The sequence below is a fragment of the Hylobates moloch genome, unplaced genomic scaffold, assembly GCF_009828535.3.
Source record: "Hylobates moloch isolate HMO894 unplaced genomic scaffold, HMol_V3 SCAFFOLD_15, whole genome shotgun sequence".
Taxonomy (NCBI): domain Eukaryota; kingdom Metazoa; phylum Chordata; class Mammalia; order Primates; family Hylobatidae; genus Hylobates; species Hylobates moloch.
In genome coordinates, this window is record NW_026652290.1 from 73,992,732 (window position 1) to 74,012,599 (window position 19,868).

Sequence of the window (19,868 nt, forward strand, 5' to 3'; positions counted from 1 at the left end):
AATTGTGAAAGGGAAGGTTTTATCAACTTATGTATGTTCTATCAACTTATATATTCACAGCATTAACAGTTCTTACATAAACAATTTACTAATTTACTAATATTTGTATATGGGAAGACAGCATTTAGTATATTTTATTTTGCTACCATATTTTGAAATATAGTCATTCTGTAAATGTACATTTCTATAGAATGAGGGATTTCTTAGAAAAAGACTCCCTATCCCAGGTTACAGATAAATAGCCATTAAGGTTACCAAGACTTCATGTATCTAAGAAAGAACACTTCATGGTAATACAGAGTTGACCAGTAGCAGGGGTAAACATTATATTTGTGATTCTTACATGGATAATATTATAATTGCTTAGCTGCTGAACATTTCTGTTTTGTTATTTAAATAAAATAGATTAAAACTTTAAAAGAAATCATAAGTTACTATTTTCCAAGTGTTGTATCCACATATGGCTTCTGTTTTTGTATACTATAATTTTAATTGCATGTGAGCGTATACTTGACAAAAATGATATATTACCCTGTAGGCCTAATATCTTTTAAAATCAGTCTCATTTATACTGTGCATGTCAACTGAGTTTAAAAGTTATTTTTTAAAGGTATCTTTTCAACTTCTTTTGCATTTCCTTATCCATCCCGTGAAATGCTTTTCTTTTCTCTTAAAATCCTATTGCATTCCAAGAGGCTTTAAAATCAGCCTAATTAGCATGAATGCTTTTCTCTTTTCACACACATTCATCCCATGATAAGATTTTTAGAATATAGGACCATAAACTATTGTAATAAAGTCTATTCAATCATAATTTTAATATCTCTATCTGTAATATGACCTTTACAGTATATGTAGGAAGTCTAGCAGGAAGAATGTGAATTCTTTGGGGATTAGTGAATTTCCATCCTTATTGATGTAGCATCAAAACCGTTAGAAGTACCTACTATATTTTCTAAAAGGTAGATCTTCAATACAATTTCCTCATTTAGTCCATAAAAACTTATAAAATGTTACTTGGAAATATCTATAGTAGTTTCAAAAGTGAAATTAAATGAAAAAATATATAACCTGGACAAATAAGCTACTATTTATCGCATATAAAACACTGTGAATTATCAATAGATCATAAGCTGTTGAATCTGCCTATGTGACTTTTTGTTAAAATCACTCAGAAAATACAGAGAGGCTACAGTTCAGAGGTATCACACTACTGTGTTTAATGACTTTCATGTTATATTGTGATTAGATGATTATTTGTAATTATATCTAGCCTACAGAGATGTTTGAATACCCCTAAAATTTTAAGAAAACAACACAGATAATTTAAATACTGATGAAACCGATGGGTAATGTTATATAGCTCAAATAAAGTTTCAAATATATCTGAAATAGCACTGGGAATTGAAAATACAAGTTTATTAAAATTGATATATGTGTATTTCTCTAACATTTTCCCATATTGTAGACATATACATGGATAGAGAAATAGCTTTATTTCTGAATTTAAAATAAAAAGCTAGGAATTATGCCTTTCAGTAAAAAGTGACTTCTTGAATAGCAAAAGAATTTTTGAAAGCATATTAGTAGTATTCTTTAGAAGAGGAGTGCTCTTCAGTTTGAAGTGAATTGTCAAGCAGGAAATAATAAATAAATTAAATAAAGGAATTTCAATGTCCTTTAAAGAATTCCTTGATGAAATTACATCTGTAATATGTATCTCTACACTGACTTAGAGTTCAGCATTTAAGAAATATTTAGGTGAAATCTCAAATAATTTTGTTCTCCGAGGAAAATTGCTTTACCGTATTTGCAGCTGAGCCATTGTTTCTTAAAAACCCTTTTCTGTAGTAAATTCTAACTTTACAACTGCATGTCTAATGATCATTTTGTATTTGAACGAGCCTAGTCAGCCGCTACATGTGTCAGACAAGGAGACATTTCTGCATTATCATTTCAATGTGACTACAATTTTTTTTCTTCATTTAATTATAAAATGCTCTTTTTTTGATGAGGGGAAAAAGATCAGACCCAGCCCATGTTTCAGGTATTCCATTGGGTTTTAAAAAATGTAATTTCATCACTGAAGAATTACGAGCCCTGTGGGGGCAATATGCAAAACAGTCTCGTTAAAGGGCACAGAGGGCAGATGTAATATTGAGGGGATTGGTTGGATTTTAAGTCATGCTCTTGTGCTCTTGGTTGTTCCAACTGATGCATGGAAGAAATACACAGTGCAGCATATGCCAGTGTTTAAAACGCAGTTCTAGAACACTTTGCCCCAAAGCATTCCAACCAGGGGTTGAAAGAATGCTTTTTGATTTGCCTCTGTGATACAGACATGTCTCATAGGAAACGAGATGTCTGTCACTGAACATTTTTGTCACCGTGACAACCCTGCCTTCCCATGCTCCCTTGTTTATTGCTGACTGTGCTCTTGTTTCCCTTCAAGGTCTGGCGCACCTGATGATGGGCGACCAAGGTATGGGCTCTGTTCCTTTTCCACTCTGCTTTCAGTGTTTTCTTGTTCTGTAGCTGCTTTCAAACCATCACTGCAAAGGATGGGCAAATGCTTGCAAATTATATGGCTGCAAATTAAATACATATCTTTCTTTCACATTTTTTCTTGTGTTTTTCTTCCGTTTCTTTGTTCGTTTGATTTTGGTTTGTTCCTGTGGCTTTTATTTTCCTTCATTTCTTGCATTATAATATTTGCAAATAAATGAAACATAAGAAATTGTGATTGAAAATTTCTATATATTTATCAGCATATGCAGTAAAGGGTGGTTATGGTAAAGAAAAACCGAGAACCACCAGAAGTTCCTGTCTGAAAGAAGATCCTCAGTTTAAACCACTGTATCCAAAAAATAAGTCCATTTTTCATCCATGCATGACAGTTTGGGAACATGCAGACATCTTTGGCTTCTCGCTTCTAGAATGCTGAGTATAGTGTTCCACAGAATCAATACTTTCTCTACATAGATTTATTGTATGTCTCTCTTTTGTGTGATCTTTTAAAAACTGAGCATGGGCCTTTCAATTTTTTGCATGTACTTACCTTCAAAAAACGCAGAATTCCCAACATGTCCTGATTGCATCTCCATTTGTCTTCAAAATCTTGTTTATACTTTCATGCCTTGTTTAATTTTCAGAGAGTAGTGACTTTGCATATGTTCATAATTCTTATTGTTGTTTTTCTCCTCTTTATCCTCTTTGTCTGGAAACCCTTCCTTCATGGACCCATTTCATCAAATCCATAGGTAAAAGTAAAGGTATTACATTATTTTATTTCTTCTTAATATCATCTGTATGAATTACAGTGTGTCTGAGTTACATAAAGGTATTTAGACCTTTTGGCATTGGTAATGGGCACTGGGAGGTAGGTATATGTGTTAATAAATATTTTATAAATATAAGGTAAGAAAAATCCATCAATATGTTTCCGTTTTCACCCCCACCCTTTTTTTCTCTTTAGAGTGATCTTTTTCATGTCAGGTGCTCACATAATTAGTATATTTAGAAATTAGCTATAGGTTTTGGTGTCAGTTTCTGCAGTATCATTTAATGGTACTTAAATAAGTGTAGGGACTGTTAATATGTGATCTTCAAACATTCAGCTCTGGAGCACAGCTGCCCCAGCCATTCTATATTGAGACATAAGTCTAAGCATGTGCACCACTGAAATGGTACTGCTGTGGGTGCATCACCTTGTTGTCTGCTAGATGTCATTTATGCACATGAACACTGTAGTAACCTAAAAAGGCAGTATTAAGAAAGAGACAAACAGAGGAGCAAGACATTTCTCTTTATGCATACTAACTTTGTTTTAAGGACATTATCAACTAGCTATGCATTCCTGCATTGCTTGGTAAGTCAGGCATGTGTACTCTTTGATGGTATTGGTACAAAATCCAGAAGCATGTGTAATTTGCCATTTAAAACCATCTTCATTGTGTTTAATGTTGTCATTAAAAGGAAGTAAGTGGTATGCAGCTGTGGCAAACATATAGAATAGTCTGTAAATCAACCATTTTTAACTGTGTGTTAGTGAATGTTTCTATTTAGTTTCTATTTTTTAATTATTATTATTAGTTGAAATGCAGGAATATCTTTATTCTTTCCTATGTTCTCAGTGTTAATCTAGTGAATTGGGACCACAGTTCACAGTTCTACACCTTTATGTTTGTGTCATCTAGCGGGAAAACTTTTCTGCTTGAAAAAGCACCTGAACATGAGCCAGGCAATATGTAAGAAATGATATCAATTTTAAATGTGTAAAATAGAGCTTTAGAAACAAATACTGTTTGAATACTTTGATCCGACAACATAGGTTATCACAGTTTTGGTTTTGGCTGCTATTTTCAATAACATAATTTAATCTCATATTAAGCCTCTAGCAGCTATGCAAATGACAGTATGTATCAATTATTTCAGAGGTTTTGTGTACCATTTTGAGTGCTTTCTAAACGTTTTCACTTGAGGCCAAAATCTCATCCACTGCCTTCTCTTAAGTGGGCATTTCTCATCATGTTCTTTAGTTTGTGGACTTAGGATGGCATAGAGGGAAGAATATATTTTATCTTACTGGCTGAGTAAAGTATATGTATATGTGTTTGTATATATGCATATGTGGATTTGTATGGATGCATGTATAAATACGTAATTTCTAAGTATATACACTCCTATATTTGTTATTTTGTGAAAAAGTAACTCTTAAAATAATTTTTAAATTATACAACCATTTTCTACATGTGGAATAGTTCATGTTTATACTCAGCTGATATTTGTTTTGGTGTACTTAATGTTAAGTGTCTCTTAACTTTTTTCAGTTTTTCTATGTCAGTCTTAAATATTTTCTGTTGGCATTTGTGTCAAACATTATATTTTAACTTCACCAGTTTTCATCAGATTTTGTTCCTCAATCAGCACAAAGACACAGAGGACAGGAAATTGTTTTTTTATTGCATTCTTCTTCTGTTATTGGGACGAGTAAGCTTTTTGCTGTTAAATGGAGAGAGAAGATTTTTAGATGTACTTGAGTATTTTGCAAATCAGATTGGTACCCATTTCATATTGTTTAATTAGATGTAGAGAAATGAGAAAGGTGATTGTAAGTCTTCTCTAATTGCAGATTAATTCAACAAATCTATATTCTGGAGCAGAAATACAATCATGACTATGACATGGCATCCACAGAGTGTTCATATAACAAGGAAATGAAAACATGTGGGCAAGTTAGAATGAATGACAGAATGGAAGTGCTGTGAGAGTGGTACAAAGTGAAGTAGGAATTCGGAAAAAGGCAAACATAACATCAATCCAAGTCTCTCTTATGTGAATATCCCCACCTTGTGCCATCTGTTGGAGGAATTTAAAAAAAATCTGGAAAAAATAATTTAGGAACTTTACATTGCAGTTTCCTGGGTGGAGTTAAATCTTAGTCGTGCATAAAATCGGGGTTAAATCTGGCTAGTTTATATAACTGATTTACAGTGTAAACTTAAGTTTCCTAAATTTTTATATCTCAATATAATCATGGAGCAATTTTCTCAGTTTTCTCACTTTTCTCTTGTGTGAGTAGTGAATTCAGGGGATCTGGAATGAAGTTTTGTGGATTAATGTCTTTCTTTATGAAAAAAAGACTAGAAAAAAATAGATTCAAGAACATCTTCATTATTTTGATTTCTTCTGTATGAATTCTTAAATATTTTCTAACTTTTTAAATGTCCAGTGATAGATGAATATATTTCATTAAAAAATAATTAACACATGTAAAAAGAACATGCCTTTTGATAACCTTCTTCATCCTCCTCTCAAGTCCTTTCTCTCGAGGTAAGCACTGGTCTCGCTTTGTGATGTGTCCTTACAGAGTTGATGTTGATCCTTCTGTGCTCCATAACAACTCAGGGTTTGGAAACTGCAAAATCCCTTATCATGTGTACATGACAAAAATGGCGAAGTCACCTGGAGACATGTTAGAGACCACTGCTATGGGCTGGCAGAATCACAGTGAATGAAACACAAGTTTTCTCATTCTTCTCATAGGCCTTAGAGCCTCCTATTTTTAATTAGTCATCCTGTTTCAAACTTTAGAGTCAATCTGTTACTTGTGTTTTTTACATTCCCCAAACAAAGATATGTCACCTTTAACTGGATATGGTTAAGAATAAACTTTGAATGAATTATAGTTTTCTTTGGGGCAGCTGAAGATCTGTTATTCAAAGACAGCCTTACTTTTGCTGGTTGTGGGTAGATGGATTCAAATGGTCTTCATGAAATTTGGATCACATTTTTTTGGGGCTTGAAATTTGTCAATGATATTGTTGTTAGGATCATTGATAATGCTAATTTTATTCTCCTTCCTATTTAGAATTTAGGTTTATCTGTTTGCCTTGAATGAAGTATGTCTTTTATCTTTTGTTCTTGTTTCTTTTCCTATGTATGTGTAACTGGTCACTTCATTCCAATAATTGCTTTGATTGTTTATTTATATTTTACTTTAATGGCTTGTCAGAAATGAATGACTATTTAAATTACAAAAAAGTCAAAATATGTTATACATGAAAATCAAGCCATAATAGCCGGTTAATAGCTCAGGAGCACAAGTTAATAATTATCAGCTAATGTTGGCACTTTGATTGGAGGCTTGTGCTTTTCCTTCATAAGTCATCATAATTGTAATTACATATTTGTATTTGTGATTATACTTAATGTTAACTTTTCCTAGTAGAGTGTAAGCTCTATGAGGGCAGAAAGCTTGTCTTTCTCTTTGACCATTGTATTTCCAGAACACTTTTCTTATTGTATCTTGAATTTGCCATTTTCATGACTTAAATATATTTGTTTGGGGGCGGTGGTTTCAATTGTCCCTTTTAAAGAGTCAAATGGACATTTATTGTTTAATTATCCAGGCTTCTCATGTTACTAGAAGAGCAAAATATTACAAGTAGAACTGAAAAGAATATAGTTACACATTCTGAAAATGCATAAGCCTTATTCTCTTTGTGAAGAGATCTTAAATTAGTATAATTTATAAAAATAATAAAGATAGATTTTTCTCAAAACTAATTGTTAAAGCTAATTGTAATTGGTAAGACCTGTATACAACTCTTCCATCTTAACTAATTGATGAGTAATATCTGATATTACCATGTGCTTTAAATTTTTATCTATACTGGCATACCACAATTAATATTTTATTAAACTTAATCAAACTAGATTTGATATTATTAATACTTAGAAAATAATAAAGCATTTGGTGTTTTTTTAATACATTTTCTTTTGTCTTTGTCTTAGTCCATTTGGGCTGCTATGTAAAAATACCATAAACTGGGTAGCTTGTAAGTAACAGAAACTTATTTCTCAAACGTCTGGAGGCTGGGAAGTCCAAGACCAAGGGCTGACACAGTCAGTGTCCAGTGACATTTTGCTTCCTGGTTCATAGATCACTACCTTCTCTTTGTGTCCTCACTTGAAAGGGAACAAGAGAGCTCTCTGGAGTGTCTTTTATAAGAACAGTAATCCCATTCATAAAGGCTCTGCCCTCAGGACCTAATCAAATCCCAAAATCCCCCTCTCCTAATCCATCATTTTGTGGGTTAGGATTTCAGTTTATCAATTTTGGAAAGATACAACATTCAGATCACACAGTTTCCATGATTTTTATTTTTATACCATTTTCGAGTCCTGTGTTGCTATATAGCGAATTTGTCTGTGAAGTGCACAACTTCCAATTACTAAAATCCTAATGCATATTAGTTTTATACTTTTAAAAAATATATTTTGCTGTGATTTCTGATATAATTTGGTTATTAAAATATGATATGTATCTTCATCTGTATAAATTCTTAAATTGTATTTCCTCATTTAGCTTCATACTAATAAGTCTTCTGTTCAGAAAAGTTGCTGAATGTTGACAGAACCTTACTGTTAAAATGCCTGTGTTTGGTACATATGCAAACTAAGAAGTAAGATTTTTTTTTTTAATTTTCTACTGTGTTATCTCTACTCTTGCAATACTGGATCCCCTTATCTCACAGCCACAGACCGTGGGAAGACCAGAGTTTCACCTTATAAAAGCAGACATTAAATATCTACTTTTATCTATATAGTATACATAGAAGGCTATGTGACTATTTAGAATTCATTGTTTATTTAGCAGTTCATCTTTAGCTTACATGTTCATTAGCTCTGAGTAGAACCAAGAAAAACTAATTGACGAGTATATGCTTATGTATTATCTCTTGCTGTGATTTAACCAATCTTGTTATATGTATTACTAATAAAAGTCCTAGCTTGATTGTATTTCTGTAACCCTGGCTCTGCGAAGCAAAGTGTTCTGTGTCATTATACATTCCTTAAACAATGATAACATTGAAAAACTGATCATCTAAACAAGGCTTTTGCTAAACTTGTTGTAGACTAACATGTTCTCAGAGAACAGCCCAGAAAGGACTCTCCGTAGTTTAATAGTTTAAAAAATGGGGTGGTATGAATAGAAACTTAGATGCATTTTACTGAAATATGTTGCAAATAGCAAAACTTTCAAATTATGACATAATGGAGGTTAAACATTATTTCTGCTCCAAAATGATTACTTTATGTTATTTATCCATTTGCAAATGTATTTTTGTTACTCTAGATTTTTAACAGCCATCATCAACACTTTTAGGCTTGATAGGAGGCCATTTCCTAAATGATGTTGGCCAGTGTTTAAAAAACAATGTAATTTTCCATAGTGTTTAGCTCTTAAACTAGAGAAATTTGAGTCTTTAATTAGAATCATAACATTTTGGAGCAGAGAAGAATATTAGAGATCATCTAAAAATATAATAATATAATATTGTCACTCTTTGTGTTATAAGACATGAAAGGTGATGATGCTTATTATGATAGGCAAAACTTTGTAACAACTTTGAACCAAAATAACTATTATAATATAGAATAGGCAACCTTAAGGAGACTGCAAAGATTTTTCTTCAGTTAAACACTAATAATCATGAAACAGAGTTTCATCTTCTTATTCTTAGACAATAAATTTAGTGGTAGTATAAAGGAAACCATTCACAGGTTTTTATCTAGGATGTGGTGTCTCTCACTATCGAGATTTTCATTTGAGGGAGTAAAACTCCACCTTATAACTGATGGGTAATAGTCCTGAAGTCATAAGAGCTGGGTTCATATTCCAGATTTGTTTCTTACTGACCTTGAGTAAACAATTTAGCCTCATATATCAAAACCTTACGATCTGTAATAATGGATTAATAAAAATACTCAATTACTGAGGGTAATGTTACATGACAAATTGCAAAAGTGCATAGAAGAAGCTTTTTATTAATGGTGACAGTAAGAAAAAGATACCGTGTGCATTTGGATTAAATGAATTTTAAATTGATTGATCTGTAATCTGCCAAAGGTTTAACAAAAACAGTATCAATATCTTAATATCTTCTTTCCATCATATTAATACCCTATTATTTATGATTCTGGCATTGTCTTTGGTTGAACTAACTAGACACCAATGTCCTGATGATCTGTACTACAGAGAACATTTGTACAAAAAAGTATTAAATATTGATTATCCTCAATCAAAATTATTTAGATATCTCTGTTACTCTTTACACTTTAACATTTATCTTACATACAATAATGAAGCTGAAATAGACTTGCCTCCACTTTGAGCAACCCTAGGAAATCATTGGCAAAATGCTGGTTTTCAGTTGCAAATTTATTGGTTGAAGGAGGCGGGGAGATAGACATTTTTTCATGGACCGGAGGTACCAATGAGAGGAAACTTTTTTTGTAAATTAATGTTTTGCCCCACTATTGACTTCATAGAATGATATATAGTTGAGACTGCTGACACCTAGTTATCTGAATACCACATTTTCAAGGTAAAGCTAAGTAGATATATTTCTGAGGTGTCTATGTTGGAAAAATAACATATAATTATCTTGAAATAAATAATTGGCTAGTATTCTCACATACTTCAAGATTTTGCTAAAAATGTTAAGGAGACTAAAACCAACCACCCTGCTTAATACTGCAATTTGGCCATCTCCTGAACTTCCATACCATGATCTAGTTTCTCTTCATAGAAATTACTATCTTTTAACATACTTTAAAAGAATTCTCTTTTATTTTGTTTGTTTATCTTCCTTTCACCAGTGGAAGGAATCTGGTGAAGGCAGAAATCTCTACCCTGCCCTGATGTGTCTCAAGGGTCCCTAGAGCAGTGACTGGCACAAATAGATACTCAATAAATTCTTGTTTAATGATCAACTGACTGGTTAGCTAAACAAGTTTGTCACGTTTCTTTTGGGTTTTACTTTGGATATTTTTTCTTTCTCATAGTAAAATAATTTTTAAATTCCTTTTTCCTTTTTGCTCCAAGGTAAATCTTTCTATGATGGATAAACAAAGTCAACGAAAACAAAAAGTTTTCATATTGTATTGTGGGTAAAGTGGCCTCAGATTTGACACTTTTTATCTTTCTCATTCCCTGTCCAATGCAAGGGGCCTCTAGAAATTTTGGAAAAGATTTAAAAACCACTTTGACAACCACTGATGGTCAAAGGTTTCTTTTCACATTTTTCTAATTATCTCAGTCTTAAATGAATATTTCTTTAAGAAAGGGACAGTAATTAATCTTTGCATGTCTCCGCATCTTTACAAGTAACAGGAAGAGGATCCTGGAAGTTTGGCTTCTGAGTAGCATGATTCATTGCGACGTTTTCAGGAAGGATCTTTTGGCAATTTGTGATGGAAAGTTTCAAAAAATGAAGTAGATCTTATATTTTATGGTCATGTAGCTTATCTTTCACTAACATAAATATAAATTGATTCATTCTTCTCAGATCATCAAGTAGGCATAAACACCCAAAAGCATTTGATTTTTCTTTCTCAGCACACAGATGCGTTGTTGTATGTCCAAGTAGATGACTTATCAGTGAGTCCAGGTCCACAGCCGGCTGTCCTAAGCCATAGAACCTGTGCTGAAGAACTACAATGGTAGGAAATCTTCAAATTAAAAAGCAGCAACAGCACTACAGTGTCTGAGGCCATATTTTGCTTAAAATGTATGTCCTATTACTTGTCCTTTCGAAAAGAGAGTGAGAGCTAAAGGGTTTCATTCAATCTTAGTCATTATTACGGTAATCACCAAGGAGATTCTGCTTTGTGTGGGACTGTTACATGTGGTGTAAAGGCACAGCTTTTCAGAATGGATGTTTTCATGCTTTATATTAAGAAATATAGCCACACGGATAATAATAGCTACCATTTTCAGGATGTGTTCTTTTGCATTCATATTATACCTACTTATATAAATGCCTGTTGCACAAAACTGCAGTTCTCCCTTTCTGTTTGGCTTGTTTGCCATGTACCTACAACCCCATGATAGTCCATTCAGAATAGGAGCAGCTGAAGTACTCTCTATTAATTATTCGTTTAACTTTCAAACAAGTAAAATGCAGGGATATTCACAGAACTATGAACTGAGACTAGTATTTTCTTTCATGTTAAAAATACTATTTTATTGCATAACCCAGGTATAGACTATACAATTACACTACTGAGACAATGAATGAGATAATTCAGAAAATTAAAACAACTTATGCTTTATAAGGAATTTCAAAGCAATATTTTATTCTTTGGTTTGAGTTACCTGGGAAACTGACCCAGTGTTCCCTTTCATTTTCTGACTTGGCATTATAAAGTCTGTAGACATTTGGAGAAAATTAAATTACTCCATTTAAGGAAACAATCAAATTTAGATTGGGCTAAACTGCTGCTAGAGGGATGGAAATCCCTAAATTGTCCAATTGTGATTCCATTTCACAGGGAAACCCTAGTTCACAAGTTAACCATAGGATTTCATAGATTAATAGTAGAAAAATCTGCCGGAAATCTTCCTCTAAACTCAGTGAACAGATAATGTTTGATGCTATACTGACCTAAAAGAATGATGTGATGGCTTTTAACAGCTGTCTTTCAGGTGTTTATTGTTTAAATCAATACAGTGTCTGGCAATCAGCAGAAATGCGTTTTGAGTTGTTTTCTCAGCAGTGTGGTTGGATTTGCACTGACCCATCGGTACTTTCAGTGACCAGTGGCATTCTTTTCCAGAGGACTGGCTGAAGTTAAGAGTCTTAAACAGCAGTTGGATTTGCACTGACCAATGAGGTGGAAGAAGAGAGAAGCTGATTGATCCCAAAGAAAGCCAACACCTAGACTGATGAATGTGAGGACCCTTTGGTTTGGCATTTGTCCTCATTATTTATAGAACTAATGCCAGTTATTAGGCTAGGTCCCAGTTTATTTCTTTTCTTTTCTTTTTTTTGTTTAACTACTTTAAGCATGTTATTCCCTGTATAGAGAGAAAGCCTTATATAGAGGAGAACCACTCTTTAATCAAACCTGTTCAAGTAGCTCACTTCTCTGTCAGAACATCTGAATAGTCGCTCAAACATCAGTGCAATCCTTGAGATCATTACTACTGTTCTGACCTAGTAGTTCTCAGAGGGACAGCCCAGAGCAGTTACTCACATGTTTCACTCACATTAAAACATACTTGTCTAGTGGCCCATGTCATCAGTTCCCTGTGTAAGGACAGATAAATCAGTTAAAAATATGTGGCACTTTCAAATACTATCATCTTGATTTATTGCAACAGGACAGGACCACTGAGAGATTTATCTTTGGCAAGGGGATAATTTTTGGTGTCATCTTAAATCACATGCAATATGTAACCCTCTATGTATAGAGCTTCCCCCTAAATTCTGAAGTTGAGGAACTCCCACAATCACCTGGGATGCATTTTCTAAAATATACATTTTTCAAGGAACTTAACAGAGGATTTTATTCACTAGGTTATGGCAGATTGGCATCCTGTACTTTAAAAGAGATTACTCCTTCCCCCAGAAGATCTAATGCCCAGTCACTTTGTGGCTAATGCTATCAACTCATTGATTTGACCTTTGCCCTCCAAAAGCTGAGGACTTAATCTTCACGGTGAGGATTTTTGTTTTTTCCTTGCAGTGACATGTACAACTTGATAACTCACCTCATATTGTTTCTGCATTGAAAGACTTTTTGATAATAAAAAGAATAATTATTAACTTGTTTTAAAGAAGTTGGTCCATTGTGAAAGGACTGAAAAAAAAAAAGCATAGTTATTCTATTAGATCTACCCCTTCATCCCTGAAAATAAATTGTTAGTTTTCACATTAGTAAAGATGTCACCGAGCAATTTCAAATCTTGTTGTAAAGGTCATTAAAATTTTCATTGTGTAGAGTTCAGACCATGTGCTTTACAAAAAGACAAAACAAAAATCAAATTGAATATGTGGCAACTTTTAAACTTTTTATGTAATGCCCACCTATGGACAATTTGTAATGTTTTAGGATCTTTCTCAATAATGGACAATGGAAAAAGGATCCAGACAAGGAATAGCTAAACAGCAAATACTGAGCTCACATTTAAAATCTGCCACAAATATATCCTGATGCAATGGAAAAGAATGATGATAATGACCCTTTTTTCTGGAAATTGTGGAGAAAGAACCATAAAATAAAACAGGAATATGTTGTATCTACAAAATTCAGGCTTTCTTGGGGTAGAAATCTGGTCCGTGGAGTCCACTAAAAATAATAGACAGTATTCTTATTAGACATTCAGAAATGACAGACTGAGGTATAGAAATTATATGGAAATGTATGGTAAGATTTTAAAAAAAATCTATAAAGGAAGTGGTTGAAAGATTAGTGTGAATACAAGAAAAAGCAGGGAGAGAGTGATGAGGGTGATAAGGCCAAGCTCCTATGGGGACAAGAAAACGAGATGTTAATGTTGTCACTGCAAGAGCAAGGTGTTATTCATTTCTCCAAGTAGAAATAGATGTGAAAGGGTAATGACAGCAGCCTGAGAGGGCAACTTTAGGGTCTAGGGAAGCTCTATTCATAGATGGTTACATATTGCATGTGATTTGAGGGGGATCCAAAAATTATCCCCTTGCCAAAGATAAATCTCTCAGTGGTCCCATCTGTTGCAATAAATCAAGATGATAGTATTTGAAAGTGCCACATAATTTTAACTGATGTATCTGTTCTTAAGCAGGGATTTGATGATAGGAGACACCAGACAAGTATTTTTTAATGTCAGTGGAACTTGTCAGATGGCATTGTCCAGCCCTTGAGTTAGCCCCAGTGAGACGTATGCAGAGTTGGAAACCCTTAGAACATTTGGCATGGCTGTTACCTGGAGTTACAGAGGAAGCAGAATCCAATGATAGACTGAATCTTACTTTTTTGGTCAAAGATTAGCTGTTAGCAGTATATATTCAGTCACTGCGCACACTGGCACTCCTACTCCAAACTAGGAAAAGTGGATTATTCTTTTTTTAGGAACACCATTATACCTAATATTTACCTCTATTACAAAGTTCTTTAGCTGGATTGCATTTATTATTGGTCAGTCACTGTTGCTAGAATGTGATACCCTTGAAGGCAGGGGCTTTGATAATTTCAGTTTTGAATCAAGGATAGAGCTTGGTACATGAGAGATACTGAGGAAATCTTGTTGTGCAATCATAGCCAAGGATCATGGAGACTGGAGTTAAGTAGACCCACATTTAGACCCTAGATTCATGATGTATCAGCTGTGTGGCTTTGGGAAAGTTATTTGGCCTCTCTCAAACTCATTTGTCTCATTTGTAAAACGCAGATAGTAAAATCTAAAAATCTCTTTTAGCTATGGTGATGAAGTATATGAATATCGGTAAAGTGCGTAATGTATTTCTAGGGAATAGTGAATGCACAATAGTAGCACATGTGGCAGAGTATTGGGTGTCTGCTGATGAGTCAAATAAAATTAATTTTCAAAGGAAACTACTTTTTAAATCACAAACTACTTGGAGGAAAGATAAAAAAAAGTCAAAGACATTTATCCTTTGTATATATATTTTTAAAGCTCATTAAATCCCAAATGTTGAGAAAGGAAGTAAAATGGGAGGGGGCAGAAAGAGAATTGCAAAATATTTTTGTGATACATTTTTTTATTTCATTTTATGGTGATTTTCATTATTCTTAATTCAAGAAAAAAAAATACCTGCGGCTAGTCTAAGGATGCTGACCAGGAAATAATATTGTCATAATTTTTGCCTCTAAGTAACAAAGGCGAGATGTTTTCTTTAATTTATTTTTAAATTTCCTTGATTAGGGTATTAAGATCCTGCTTACAATGAACTAGTTTTAGCATAAATCAGGTAAAGCCTTTTGTTCTACACTGCTCAAGAAGAAAAAACTTAGCTTGCTTTTAACTTGTTTTGCCTAATTGCTTTTCTCCATTAGAAGAGAATATACCATGGAAAAAATATATAATCCCTTCCTGTCCTTCAGTTCCCTTCTTGGGTGTGTTTTAGAGAGTTTGAAATTATATGAAAGTTATGAGAGAATGAGATAACTATTCAAGAGAAAATTAAGCTTGTTGGGGTGTGCGAGAAGGGGAGATTCCTCACATGATTTGGTAGGTCTGTTAACACTTTAGGACTCAGAGATAACACTTAAGTGAATAGTAATTTACTAGGAGCCAGAAAGTAGATGGTAATGTGTTTTAAATCAGTATAATTGTGAAGTCTACCACAATCAGAAAAATCACAGAAATTGCTTTATAATGGAAAATGACTTAATTAACAAATAATGGAATCACAAATCTGACAAAATCTTTAGAAGTCTCCTAGTCCAAATGCCTATTCAAACTCCTCTGCTAGTTAAGTAATGGGTGATGATTTAAACTCTGTTTATGCTTTCAGAAGGCTGTACTTGTTACCTTGTTACCTCATAAAGTCATAATGTTTTCAGGAGAGGTTTAATTATTAAAAAGTTTTTCTTTATTTTAATCAAAATATGCCTACTGAAACTATTGCCAATCAGCCATCTGCATGTTGTTTTGCTCTTTTTTTTTTTTTTTTTTTTTTGAGACAGAGTCTCGCTCTGTCGCCCAGGCTGGAGTGCAGTGGCGCAATCTCGGCTCACTGCAAGCTCCGCCTCCCGGGTTCACGCCATTCTCCTGCCTCAGCCTCTCTAAGTAGCTGGGACTACAGGTGCCTGCCACCACGTCTGGCTAATTTTTTGTATTTTTAATAGAAACGGGGTTTCACCGTGGTCTAGATCTGCTGACCTCGTGATCCACCTGCCTCAGCCTCCCAAAGTGCTGGGATTAGAAGTGTGAGCCACTGCGCCCGGCCCTGATTCTTAAGATATTTATTGAATTTATCTGATGTGCTGTGCTCTATGTTTTCAATTTCTCTAGAGTTAAAAACATTATATCTAATTTCTCATTCACTTAAAAAATACTTTTTATAAGTACATTTCTCCACCCCATCTTTATTTTTTGTTGCTATAAGAAAATACCATAAATGTGTAATTTATAAAGAAAATAAGTTTATTTCTTATAGTTCTGCAGGCTGGGAAGTCAAAGAACATGGCACTAGCAACCAGTGAGGGCCTTCTTGCTGCGTCATAACATGTGAAGGGCATCACATGGTGAGAGGGTAAAAGAGTCCCTGCCAGCTCAGGTCTCTCTTCCTCTTCTTAAAGCCACCTGTCCCTTCAAGGGGGCTCCACACTGATGACCTTATCTAATCCTAATTACCTCCTAAAGGACCCACTTCTAGTCAGCGTATTAAATTGAGGATTAAGTTTTTAGCACACAAAATTTGGGGAACACATTCAAACCATAGCATCTCCTATACCCAAATTCAGATTTTCCTCTTCCATATTTTATTTTTTTGTTCTTTCAAACCATCCTTCACAGTGCTGAAGACCTTTCCATCTCTTTTCTGGTTGTCTCCTTCTCCTAATCTTGGCATGCTCTAATTGTCAGGATACCTCGTAAAGCCAAGTCTAAAATTAATTCTACTATCCCTGGGTATCTGAGCAAGGCATGGTAAAATGGAAGCATTCTGTGGTTCTGGAAATAATACTTCTGTTAATGCCACCTAAAATCAAAGGTAGGGGTGGTGTGTGTGTGTGTGTGTGTGTGTGTGTGTGTGTGTGTGTGAGAATGTGTGTATGTATTTTGGTCAGCGTTGTTTTATCAATTCATGCTGAACTTTCAGTCAGTTGAACCCTCTAAGTTTTTCCACATGAACTGCTCATAAGTCAGCCTTTCTGTACTCTACTCAAGAGCTGATGTTGTCAGCCCACTTTAAAACATGAAACATTACTATTCAATTCTACCTTCAATCATTAAAAATAGTAAATTGTCTACTAAGGGTCCTATGCAAGATGCTATGAATACAAACATAAATAAGGCTTGGTGTTTGTTCTAGAGGGATTTATAGCTCAGTAGGTGAAGACGTTTTTACATTGAAGTGTCATCAGTAGTTAAAAGCCCTGTAATATAAGTTATTTACAGAAACCAACATTCTTCATTAGCTGTCTTGTTGAGTGATGAGTGTTGGCTAGAGTGACATTGTAGTGTATTAGTTTTCTATTGATGCCATAACAAATGACTACCCATGTAATAGTTTAAACAACATAAATGTATTATCTCACTCTTCTGTAGGTCAGAAGTCTGGCATGGATCTCACTGGGGTAAATTTGATTCGTCATCAATGCTGCATTTCTGTTAGACGCACTAGGAAAGAATCTGCTTTCTTCCTTTTCTATCTTTTTTGAGGCTGCCTACATTCCTTGGCTGGTGACTCCTTTCTTTCATCTTCAAAGCCGGTAACCTTGCATCTCTCAGACTATTCTTCTGTAGTCACATTTTACTCTGACTCCTCTTCTGCTGTTTTCTTCCACTTGTAAGGAGCTTATGACTACATTGGGTCCAGGGTTCTTACCCTATCTTTAGGTCAGCTGATTAGCAAACTTAATTAACATCTTCAACCTTAATTGCCTTTGCTATCTTTAAGGGCCAAAAGAAAAAGGCATCTTTTTCTCACCCTTCATAAAGGTCAGAGCCAACACTCCTGTAATGAAGGACTGATTAACAAGAGAAAAGTGTAACAAACTTAGTTAATCAAAGTTTCATGTAACACAGTCACCTTCAGAGTTGAAGACCCACATACCCAGGGAAAACTGTGTACTTTTTATACTGAGTTTCAATGAAGAATGAACCGCCATGTAGAAATGTGATTGGATAAAAGAGTATAATGTAATGGTAACAGACTGAGGGGGGAAATCCAGAAAGGCCTGTTTTTTTGTTTTTTTTTTTTCAGATTCTTCTCTGTGTAGCATTTTTCCCTCCAGAGTACAGGGCAATGAGAGTCTTCAAGGGAAAAGGGAGAGAGTGACCTTTCTAAATTTTGTGGCTTATTTTAGGGGAGAAGACTTTTAGTTTCTCCTCAGACCTTGGGAAAATGCAATTCTGGTTGCTATGACTTGCTTCTGGGGAGAAAGAGGGGTGTGAGAGAGGAGGGCAGGAAAAGGTCAGAGACCTTGTTTCTGAGGCTTTTCTAGTCTCCTTCAGTTCAAAGTATTCATCATGCCAGGATGCTATACTTTGGGGTATGTTCTGAGCCGCAACACATGTAATCCACATGTAATCCGACCTATTCATGGGTTCTGGAGATTAAGATTTAGACATCATTGGGGTGCCATTATATTTGTCTAGCACAGGTAGACACATTTCAGGCAGAAACATAATGTAAGTATGTAAGAGAAATGCAGGTTGTAAGCAATTGAGTGTTAATGCAACAAGGGAACCTAAAGGATGAAACTGGAGAAACAGATAAAAGTCAAGATGATGGAAAGACTTAAGGAACAGGATCAGATTGGTTGTTTCAAAAGATTATTCTGGCAAGAGAACAGATTTAAAAAATGCAGAACCAAAGATAAGAAAACAGCACAGCAACAATTAATTAGTCAAGAAAGATACCAGAAGCTTACACTATTTTCGTAGGATCAGAGGTGAAAAAGAAGTAATAGATTTGATATGTGCTAAGGAGTTAGGGTCTATGGGGTTTGTTGGTTGATTAGTTACAAAGATGTGGGCATGACTGGGGTCAAGACTGATTCCCAGATTTTCATGATAAGACTCTAGGTGAATGGTGATGTCATTTGTAGTATGGATTACTGAAGAGAAAGTAGAGATGAGGAGTCAAAGGAAGAGAAATGCTTCTGATTTCCATTTTAGTACATGGATATAACTAAGCTATATTGAATCCTCATATGTAATTCTATCCCTGTGTTATCTACAAGTATGATATTAATCTACTTGGTATTTTTAATGGAAAAAAGTGTGGTAGAGAATAGAGTCCTCAGAGTGCCAGTAGGGATAACCTTAGTGCCCCTAGTGTAACCACCACTGTTACATCAATCTGAGTCCACTATATAACACCATTCAACCAGCGTTGACTCTGTACTATTAGCCAGGTCATATTTCTGCACATATTCCAAAATTTTTCTTAATAAACTTAGTCTAGTGCCTTGCTTAAACATTTAATAGACTGTCTAAATCATGAAGCAATATTGGGAAAGTTATTTCTATTCAATAGTGTTAAATATTTAAGTAATTAATTCACTTTATCTTCCATTTTAATAAATACCTTAACCCAGGGAACTCTATGTGTAAATTCTATTCAAAGCCCTTTGCGGAATATAAATACATATGTCATGTTTATAAATATGTAAAATATAAAATATAGTGACCATATAGGAGAGCAAGAGATGAATTTTTATTGGAAAAAAGTGCTTGGATAAATGGTGGTTGACAGGGAAGAGATGAGAAATGAGGATAGATTCACTGGGAAAGAGGACACCTGAAAGAAAGAACAGTGTCATTAGAAATATTGGAACAGCTTCATGCAAAGCATGATTATAGTGAGGGATGTTGTGTGGCTACAACACAAATGTGGCTGCAA

The 19,868-nt window shown here is 34.4% G+C and overlaps 1 protein-coding gene across 22 annotated transcripts in view; it reads left to right on the forward strand.

Annotated features, from left to right (window-relative positions):
* NRXN1 (neurexin 1) overlaps positions 1 to 19,868 on the forward strand; it is a 1,136,507-nt gene that overhangs the window by 111,523 nt on the left and 1,005,116 nt on the right. For 14 of the 22 annotated variants that reach the window (XM_058429202.1, XM_058429203.1, XM_058429190.1 and 11 more), the window contains one exon: positions 2,453 to 2,482. The exons of 5 other annotated variants lie outside the window; for them this stretch is intronic. In XM_058429202.1, coding sequence (XP_058285185.1) covers positions 2,453 to 2,482 — 30 coding nt within the window. Of the gene's footprint in view, positions 1 to 2,452; positions 2,483 to 3,260; positions 18,215 to 19,868 lie in introns of those variants that run through there. 3 more of the 22 variants (XM_058429205.1, XM_058429204.1, XM_058429207.1) reach the window with 2 other exon arrangements.